Raw genomic sequence first — 11,058 nt, 5'->3', positions numbered from 1 at the left:
ACTACCTATGCCGGAATTGAAACCATTTGTCGGTAGCATTACCATACCGTAAGGGCAAATACATACGTTAGTGCTTTGTAATGTATTGAAACTTCATTGTCATTATGAGGAAGCTAAAGTGGACCGACTGTTGATCAGTGACAGACTGAGTAGGATAGGTCACTTTTTCTGGACAAAAAATACATAAAGCTGCCAAAGAGGATTTACTTGTGGATTTACTTAATAACCAAAGATGAACCAGATCCCATTTGTTTTTACAAATGAGCCGTCAATATCCTTAACAGGCAAGCAATCTGGTCGCGGTGTGAAGACGCCGCATTATGGCGTTGCTATGATAATTAAATGCTACTGAGAAGTGTTGGGTATGGAAAAAATGGCCGCAATACTATGATAGTGACACCCATCACGGAGGTGCTCGACTGCACTCAGATGCCAAGTGATGTATTAGAAAGTTGCAACTTGCAGCAAAGGAGTACGAACCTATATTCCTAAAAAAAATTCTCAAACACTAAGGCCGAGTTTCACAATCTTACTTAAAGTACAAGTTACAAACGTCAAAAATCTGTCTAACTCCACACAAAAAAAACCGGTTATCGTTATAGTTACTGTTAAAATTAGGTGATACAACTCGGCCTAAAATTCGATTCCAAGAAAAAATCTTGTGTTTTTAAGAAGTTTGAAAATTGCTTTTCAAATTCAGCAACAATTACATTTACCGAAATACCATCACCCACGAAATAAATTACATTGTTTATCAGAAAATTATCAATTTAAGAAGCAAACATTTAAACTCAACCAAATTCATGAACCATGTTTTCCGTGATAGCATCTAACAAGAAAAGATGTTACACTACACTGCAATCTCTGTAGACTTATTCCAACTGTATCAAATAATTAACTAGCTCAGTCCCCAGGTAGGCCAGCCAACTAACAAGGAACTCAAAACCAGATAAGGGGAAGCGAAAAGAAAAACTCGCGAAACTTTAAATTGCCACAGTTTTATCGGAACTTTTATTGGTTCGCTTTAAATGCTAATGATTCTTGGGCAATTACGACAAACCGAGAATAAAAAAGTGGTCAACTCGTAAGTGTATTACCTCGAATTTGCTCCCTTCTATAAAACATTGCGATAGATAACTGGACTTGGACAAGAAAAACTAAATAAGATTAAGTTTTTTAACCGACTGTGCCAGAAGGAGGGTCATGTTTGTCACTTGGAACATTGACAGTCTCTAGGACTCAAACTTAGCTCTTGGAAGGTGATCTTGTCTTATCACTGAGCTTCTTTGGCAGCTGGCAAACCAAAGATGGTGAGTTCGAACACAGAGCCAGAGGCAGAAAATATAGTGAAAAATACATTCCAAATTCCCTATTGCCTACCTTCCTACCTACATTCGTGATGGTCGACGGTCGTGAATTTTTTTTCCTTCCCTACCCTATTTTTTACTCGACTACTATGTAAAGTCAAAAGGAATGGTTGTGTGTGACTTATGAATTTGATACATACTTACAACATTAAAAAAACACAGTATCATTACTTGAGTAAATAAATAGATGCATAATTGCACATTTTCCTTATTGACTCAAGTCTTGTATTCTATAGATGCAATAATTATAAGTCAGTTTATCAAAACGAAAAAATTTAACTGACTAAAATTTGTATAAACCGGTTCAATTCCAATATAAATATTCAAATTAGCGATTCTACTGGGCATTGTACTCATAAAAATGTAATAGCTTTTATAACACCAGTTGGTGGGTAATATTAAAATTAGTGATATTGTCACCTACCGTCATATTGAACTATGGTTAATCGTAAAAGTTTGGTACAGACAGCATAAAACAATATGTACATTCTTCTATTTTTCTAAGTTTTATATTGTTTTTATTTAAATGACTGAAATCACATAAGTACTTTTAATTCTATACAGTAAATTTTATTAAGCCACAAATCTGATATCAACAAGATGTTAGTAGTAATGTAACAACGCATGAGAAATTCAAGCATTTTGATTAATTGAATTTCAATATTTAGAAGAAAAATCACTCTGTTAATTAGTTAAAATTCATTTTAGTGTCGGTTCATAATTAATTACTTCGTTAACACATTGTTTCGGTATTTTTCTGATCACAAAACAACATAATAACAGAACCTTATTAATTACGATTACCTAGTTATTAAACAATGCAAACTATGAGTAATGGTAATAATATAAAAACGTTAAATATTTTCCGGTCTAGGTCTCACTCAAGGATATATTTGATAGTTAATAGTTAAAATATCACTTTAACATGATTAAGTAAACTTAGTCATCGTCGTTGTTAAATTAAAACACGTTACACTCAGGTACATACTTTTTTTTCATCATATAAAGACAAAATCACCAATATGTATGCTTCTATTTGTGTCCTACCTAATTTGTATTTGTATACGTTTACTTCTTTTATGTAATCGTAATCCAATATGCGTTTTGGGTTTTTTAATACAATTTGATTTGTTTAATATTAATAAAAAAAACTTACCAAAGCTGGTGTCAGGAACATGCAGTTCTATGACATCTGAAAAAAAATAATAATGTGTTATTTAAAAATATCTATCAACAGATGGTAGAAAGTAACAAAATAATTAGCATGCATTAAAAAAATAATATTTTTAGAAATCTGAAATAAATGACAGTTAAGAACATTTTCTTAAATATGTTTAACCAGGTCTCTTTTTATATTAATTCTAATAACATAATTTGGAAATCGTGTTAAAAGCCTTTTGATGCTGACTGTACCTCGCTGTCAGACAAGGTTATAAAGAGGGGTACTAAGCAAACAGACACATTTCTAAAATTAAAATGCGACGTAACCATGTTCCCTAAATTATTTTTGTTTTGTGCAGTGCTTGCTTACGTTTTTGGCGGGGAAATACCTATTTATTATGATTCGTTTGATGGAGAACCTATAAGTGCGGAAGAATATCGACAGCGAGTTGCGAAGAATACTACTTTGTGAGTCTTTTAATTTTGTGGGTTAGATATTTTGAAAAAAATACTTTCCCTGGTGAAATGTTTTGAAATATTGTAATACTCTTTTAATGGTGTTAGTTAATCTACATTTCCTATATAGTTGCTTAAAAATAAAACTAACAAAATTGGTAACAACGGGAATATCTGCTACCCTCAACAGGGGACTTAAAATTGTGTAAGAAACGTTAACTCATTTTGTTTTTTTTTTGCAATGTTATTAATTTAATATTATGATTCTATTTGTATTTGATATAAATTCATTAATAATTCAATCAGACTGAGAAAAACATAATAAGTATGCAAGTAATGTCAAATTGCGTGGGTATTTTCATATAAGAAAATTTTTTCCATAGGAGGAAGGAAACTGCATTACAACAACACAACAATTAGGTATCATCAACATTGATTGCTATTCCACGATCTCCTATAATCTCAAACTGTACCTATATTTTTAACTCACAATGTAGGTACTTGAAAGATTTCTACTCGTATTGTCCGACTACCTATGCTCAAATCACAAAACGTATATTTTTAACGCACTATCCATTCAGTTGGTGCACCAACGTGGTGGAGCCATGCGACCCGAACGAGTGGCGACGCATAGACGGGTCATGCAACAACCTCAAGAACCCCAACAGGGGGATGCCACATACCCCCAACTTGAGACTGCTACCACATACGTTTGACGGGAATGGCGAAAAAGGTAAGTTTAGTGATGTACCTAACCTACCCCCTTACTAATAAAAAGTTATTCAAGCGTTTGACAGTTGTTTAAAAATTTTAAACACCATACTAAACTTTACTATAAAATAAGTGTTCAACGGGCTTGTAACTTTAGTAAGGGATTAGTGTAGAAATTGCATTCACATTTCGAATATTTAAAATAAAAGCACCCACTTTAGCATCAGAATACAAGTAGGTACAGTAATTAAAATACTGGTAATTGTTTTGATTTCTGCTCATTTTTAAATATCTCGGTTAGAACCTAGACTTACAAAATCTGTTATAAACTTATTTAATTAATTTTCCCCCGGGACAAACTTGACCTTCACTGGTTGGGTTTTTATTGGCGGTCAAGCTGTAGATCTTGGCTACACAAGAGTTGCAGAGGTAGGAAAGAGTTGTGGGAACAGTCTCGTAAACTTATTGTAAATTGTTTTAAAATGTAGCTTTCTATAACGAATCTATATTCAGGATTTTTTTTTAGGTTTTGAGCCCAGAAAAGCCCAGTCTGGAGAGCCGCTGCCCTCCGAGCGCCCCCTGCGAACCAGTCTCCTTCCAGAGGGCCGGGTCCCCGACCGAGTCTTCACGCAGTTGGTCTCCCACTTCTTAGTGTTCCTGGTCTCTGATGTACTGTCCATACACGACACTAGTAAGTTTTACATCTACACTTTTCATTTTGTTGTTTGTCAAGAATTTATGTATTAAATTATGTCGGGGCAAGGCTTTTCAAAATTAACTAGGTATACTTAAGAACTGAACTAAGTACCCAAAACTATATTTATAAATTAAATAAAACTATGTGGATAGTAAGGAAATAGTGGCGATCACAAAAGATCGATACCGGTCGCAGTGATACTAGAACTTCATTGAACTAGTAGAATAGTCACCGAATAAAAAAAATATTTGTAGTATTATTAACTAGCTTTCCGCCCGCGGCTTCGCCCGCGTGGAATTTTGTCTGTCACAGAAAAACTTTATCGCGCGCATCCTTGTTTCAAAAACTGGGATAAAAACTATCCTATGTCCTTTTCCGGGACTCAAACTATCTTTATGCCAAATTTCAATAAAATCGGTTCAATGGTTTAGGCGTGAAAGCAAGACAGACAGAGTTACTTTCGCATATATGATATTAGTATAGATTTACTTAATTCATTTCAGTAAACTACGTGCTATGGAAGCCATACTGCTGCACACCCAAAGGCAAGGAAGACAAGGACTGCATCCAGGTCAAGATCCCAGACGACGACCCAGTGCACCGGTTCGGTCACCTTCGCTGCATGAAGCTGACCAGGCCTCTGACTTACCAATCTGAGGGCTGTTTGAAGAACGACACAGTACCAGACAGAGTATGTACATCATCATCACCATCATCATCTCAGCCATAGGACGTCCACTGCTGAACATAGGCCTCTCCCAATGCTTTCCGTGTTACCCGGTTGGTAGCGGCCTGCGTCCAGCGCTTTCCTGCTACCTTTATGATGTTGTCGGTCCACCTTGTGGGTGGACGTCCCACACTGATTGGCGGACAGCAAGGTTCTGGAGTGGACTCCAGAACCAAGCCTTGCTGCCCCATCGGCCGTCAGTTCTGCGTACGACAAAAATCTGTCACACTCCATACAAAAAAACTCAGGATATCGCGTTAAAGTTACCGTTCAAGTTAGGTGGTGCAACTTAGCCTTAAAAGTTGAATCAAACTTAATCATAGATTTGAGTCCACTTGCAAAAAATTTTAGCTAAAAACATACCTAGACATATTATTCTGATCTTTTTGTAACTTGTTAACGTCAATACAAAACATAACCCTCCTCTGGCGCAGTCTTATAAAAGCACAATATTTTTTTGTGTTTCATTTAGCTGAATAAAAAAACACTACTTATCTTTCACATATGCATGCGCGTGCGTTATTGGTCTAATTTCAATAATGGCAGACTCCATCGTAAATTTTACTAGTAACACCCTGTATTTATACTGAAATTTTCTATTTCAACAGATAGTAACCCCAACACCTACAATCGATTTATCAAAACTATACGGGCAGAACCTTGAGACCCTATATTCCAAGGGCAGGCTGTTCAAGCATGGTCTTCTGAAATACGAGCTGGAAGAAGGAAGAATGTGGCCACCCAGCACTAAGACGAAGGACAACCTTTGTATTTTGAACCAGAAACCGGTGGAAAGTAGATGCCATGACACACGTAAGTATTTATTAACTAAATTATATTAAAAACTTTCTTAGTTCACAACCAGCTCGATAACGGAACAACGTACGATATGATATGTTTAGCAGTAGACGTCCTGTGACTGAAATGATGATGATGAAATTAGCGGGTCAAACAGAAACGCGCATAGCTGGAAATCATTGGAGAAGGCCTATGTTTAACAGTGCATGATGATGATGATGGTAATGATGATGAAATTAGCAGCACAAACATAAACGTCCATAGATTGTTGTAGAAAGTATTTCAATCTCGGCAATTTGCTAACAAATGAAGCTAACCAACATGGAATGGAAAGTACCTAGCTACAGCCTATTATCTACAGTGCAGTGTAATAAAATAAACCTGCCTATACTTAATTACTATGTGATATAATAACTAGATTACACAGGCAAATCAAATTATTTTTTAATACAATTTTCCAAAAAAAAAGCTTTTCTAAAATATATTTTTTAAACAATCTTTTTATATTATTTTTTGCATTTGAGCAAACAAACATTAGTCATATTCAAGTTTGAGTACCTAATTGCGTCATTGCTTCATATTATTAATCTTTTTCAGCTGAACCAATATCTAACAGTTTGCCCGGAATCAATCTATTCTCCATATGGTTTTGGCGACTTCACAACTATATCGCCACGGCATTGTCAAAGGTCAACCCTTGCTGGGACGATGACAAATTGTTTTATACGGCAAGGGAAATCAATATAGCTTTTATGGTGCAGACCATTTATTACGAATTGTTGCCGGCACTTATGGGTAAGTTCAAAAGGTGAAAGTAATGCCCGTTTTCACCATCAATCCCTAATTTTTAAGGTACCCCTATGAAAACAAAATTCCTGTTATGTTTTACTATAAGGGTCATTTAAAAATTAGGGATTGACGTCACATAGGTCACGTAAAAGTCGATAATTTCAATCGTTTAAACAGACTTATGCCAACGCAAAGGGGACATTCAAAAATCTTTTATTGAATTTAATATCGTAAGTTGTGATATTTATTAATTTCTTGTCTATTAAATGTCAACCATTGTACGTACGTAACATCAGTGTTATGTAATAAGTTCAGTAGCATCAATTACAATTTGAAATATGAAATCTTTTAAACATAAATACTTTCTTTTGTATTGGTTCCTCACTTCAATTCCTTTTACAATGTGGCTAAATGCCTTATTCCTAGTTTTTATGGTCTATTTATTTTTTTATCTTTAATTCACAGGTCGAAATAATTTAATAGTAGAAGGCGTAATATCCGATAACCCAGGATTCAGGAATTTGTACAATGAACAAGTTCTTCCTCAAATAACTGCAGAATACGCATTCGTTCTCCGATGGTTCCACGTTATCCAGGAAAATGAACAAAAGTACGTAATGTCTAATTAGTTCGCGATACAAATACGAGCCCAGAAAAAATATGGTACCTACCAATTTTTTTGTTTAATAGGTAAGAAGTCATAAATATAAAATATTTGAAGCCACGATAGCCGAACGGTAAAGGGGTCGGACTGGCTGACTCGCCATCCGAGGAACACGGGTTCTAACCCCGACGCTCGACTATTGTGGCCCACTTGTAATACAGGCATATTTTGTGCTTAGTACGAGGGGGTAGCTAGCGGGACCATTTAAGTAATTTATGCAAAAATAAATTATTAATAATAAAAAATACAACTTTTGTATTTCTTACCATTGACAACTTTTAAATGGTGTGCAATAAGAGTAGAATTCTATTTTCATCTAACAATGGATGACCCAGTAAAACTTCTCCTCTAATTCAGGATGTACGACGCCGAAGGAAACTACCTAAGATCAGTGCCGCTCACGAACATCACGCTGCGAACTGGATACTTGGCCATCGACAACAATATAGACTACATCACGCAAGGCGTCTTCCGCCAAGCTGGAGGGAGGTTCGACAATCTGGTGGACCCTGATGTAAGTAAAGAAATGTAGTTTTGTCCATCCGTTTTCAGCAAAAGACGTCCAATGCTGGACAAAAGCTTCCATTTCAAAGCGACCGGTCATGCCCTGCCCGCAAATAGGCATTTCCTGACCGCGACTATCATAATAGGTATCCGGATGATCGGTCCACCAAGTGTAATGTTGTCTTCATTTTATTATGACAGAATTGAAACAGAGATTACAGCCTTGGACAGAAGTTGGTGGAAGGTTGAAGATGAGGCCTATATTCGAAGACGAACACCAAAGGCTAATATAAAGAGAAATATAGATAGATGTCACGGCTGAGTTCCACCTTATTTTAACCGTAAGATTAATAATAACCGGTGCTTTTGTATGGATTTTGACAGATTTTTGACGTTGATCAAAATTAAAGTAAGATGGTTCAACTCAATCTAAGAATGAAATACCCAATTTAGTGTCATAGAAACTTCAGTGTCAATGTAAGTCAGGTTTTAATTGGTAAAGCTGTCATGGGTCTCGCGACCTGTCATTGGCCTATGATCACGCCGGCGATGGCGATCTGCACGCGTTGGTGTCCAACGTCTGTTTACCAATATTACTTACATTCACAGATAGCTGAAATTGGCCTGGGGCCTATGACAGAAGGCACCGACATAACGACCTTCGACCTGGTGAAGAACCGACATTTTGGCTTGGCGCCGTATGTCAAGTACTTGGAATTCTGCAATGGAAGGCACTTTGACACATTTGATGACCTTGCTGGCTATATTAAACCTGAGGTATGTATGATATTCATATAATATACATAAATAGTCGTAATAATAGCTCACACAACCCAACGTGGGTTGGTGATGATCATGAAGTAAGATTAAGATAAGATACATTTTTTCGTTCCATTACTACGTATGTGATCAATTCTGTAGCAATACTGTCGAAACTTTAAACTGCACGTAGGTAAATATTACATAATATTTCTTTCTGCTACCTACCTGTGCACAGTACAGTAGCCAACAAGTTCGTAACACCTCTGTGTTACAATTGGAATAAGTTATCAACTCATTGACCACTTTGGGTGTCACGAACTAATACATTGTTGGCATTATGTAAGCTGTAAAAACCAGTGTCAAACAGCATCCATTTTTATTTGGCAGAATCATTTTCCAACTGACAATTATTTCCAGATGTTAGACGTCATCAAAGACAAGTACAAGCACATCGAGGACATCGACCTCATGGCTGGTCTGTGGACGGAGTTACCAGCTGAAGGCAGCTTCCTCCCGAAGACCTTGCAGTGTCTGATGATGGACCAGCACGTACGGTTCGTGGTGTCCGACCGGCATTGGTACGAGAGGAATAATAGGCCGCACGCTTTCAATCTAGGTAAGAATAAAATAAAAATAACAAAATCCGTTCTCATAAAATGACCTCAGCCTTTTGTGTATAAACAGCTGATTAATTATTATTAGTTGATTCAATTTGGAAAGGGAACATCTGTCGAGATGTATAATCCATCGTGAAAATTAAGAGTTATAAAAATGGGATACATGTTTTTCTAAAAAAAAATCGTGTTAGTCCGTATAACTATTGTTGACGTCAGAAGTAATAGGTAATACAAATTGTTTTCAATCGGATCTGCCACATATTAATCAAAGTACAATTTGTTTCTACACACAATGATTTATTAAGAACTACATAATATTTACACAGATGTGCTTATTTACGAACTTAGTGAACAAACATACAAGAAATGCAGCCGTACGGTCTCCTACAACTACGTATTAGTTTCACCAGTGATTGTAACGAATCCAGTGATATGCTAGATACCAATTAGTTTACGTTAAAAATAAAATGTCAAAAAATACATGTAATAAGTAGTACTAAAAAAAATTACGAATGTAATTTTGACTATTTTTTTTTTCAGAGCAATTACTTGAAATAAGGAAATCAACTGTTTCCCGCTTGCTGTGCAACGTTGGTGATACCGTAACTGAGATCCAACCGAACAGCTTCTTGAGACTTGGGCCTGGGTAAGTTTCCAGTCCTCGTCATTACTATTGGGTTACATCAGCTAGATTCTACTGCAGTATTGAGTAAACGCTATCTGTCTCAAATAGGCAGCGCTTGGTCACAAACAGTGTCTCTCGGACTGTCAGAAATGAAGAATGTCACACGCTGCGATTTCTAGTACGTGGCCTCCATTCCAGAACCTCTCTATGCCGTTCCATCGGCCGTCAGTTCTGCCCTTGGTACTATTACTTATTTTGTAATTCTGCGTACTATGTGCCCTCTCATTGCCATTTCAACTTACTTGGTCCATCCACAAGGTGAACCAACGACAGATGTAGCAGGAAGTTTGATGCAGACCAACCGGGAGATATGGAAATCGTAGGTGGTAGGTACTGTCGCTGAAATGATGATGATGATGAAATGAAGTGGAACTGGACTATTGTGATGGCCTAGCTGGATTTAGGCATCTTACATGATTCAGACCAAGCCGGTATCCACTTCTATTTTGATGGACTGGAAGTGTTTTACTCCGAAATGGTATTTGATCTACTGGTGGAACAAATCAGTATACAGACCTCAGTGAATCGAGGGACATGATACGTAGTGCCCTAGTTCCCTAACCTTTAGCTAGGTTTCTCCTAACTTCAGCTTATAAAGCCTTACTGTTTTGCTTCAGAAACGAAATAACCAGCTGTGAGAACCTCCCCACCATCAACTTCTGGGCCTGGAAGGATCCTGCTTGTGGTGGGGGAGGCTCAACCTACTGGTACAGCAGCGGCGATAACGAAGGAAACCCCCACTTTTGGGCCGAAGCTACAGATTGATTAATTAAATACATAGTTGCAAGCCCGAAGAATGTAATGTTAAATGTGTAATGTATTTGGAATAAATATTATTAAGGTCATCTATTCTAGAATTAGGTGACCGTACGTCTACCTTATTATATGAAGCAATATTTTACAAAATGAGCAATGTTGATAAGTATTAAATTATTGCTAGTTAATCTGAGTTTTTTTTTAATTCTTCTAATTATTTTGCGAAGTTTCGATAGCAGAGGAGAACTAATTTATTTGAAAACATACCCCATTTTTGTATTTCTTTTAATATGTAGCTTGTACGCTCGTCAATATGTAATGTAATGTTTATGTAACGCACTTGTGAATTTTATTTAAATTCTTG

General features: G+C 36.5%; 1 protein-coding gene across 1 annotated transcript; it reads left to right on the top strand.

Moving 5' to 3' along the window:
- The first annotated feature begins 2,810 nt into the window (after window positions 1-2,810).
- LOC114363894 (peroxidase-like) lies at window positions 2,811-10,882 on the top strand. Its single transcript, XM_028319769.1, has 12 exons — window positions 2,811-2,996; window positions 3,566-3,717; window positions 4,222-4,386; window positions 4,896-5,083; window positions 5,728-5,932; window positions 6,515-6,712; window positions 7,172-7,316; window positions 7,728-7,884; window positions 8,484-8,651; window positions 9,054-9,252; window positions 9,794-9,899; window positions 10,556-10,882. The coding sequence occupies exons 1-12, from the start codon at window positions 2,857-2,859 to the stop codon at window positions 10,701-10,703; spliced, it is 1,971 nt and encodes a 656-aa protein (XP_028175570.1). The 5' UTR covers window positions 2,811-2,856; the 3' UTR covers window positions 10,704-10,882.
- Window positions 10,883-11,058: the final 176 nt, after the last annotated feature.

The sequence above is a fragment of the Ostrinia furnacalis genome, unplaced genomic scaffold, assembly GCF_004193835.3.
Source record: "Ostrinia furnacalis isolate ACB-3 unplaced genomic scaffold, ASM419383v2 OfSCF7331, whole genome shotgun sequence".
Lineage (NCBI taxonomy): Eukaryota > Metazoa > Arthropoda > Insecta > Lepidoptera > Crambidae > Ostrinia > Ostrinia furnacalis.
Note: the sequence above shows the minus strand (reverse complement) of the source record. Positions and strands in the feature narration are given on the sequence as shown.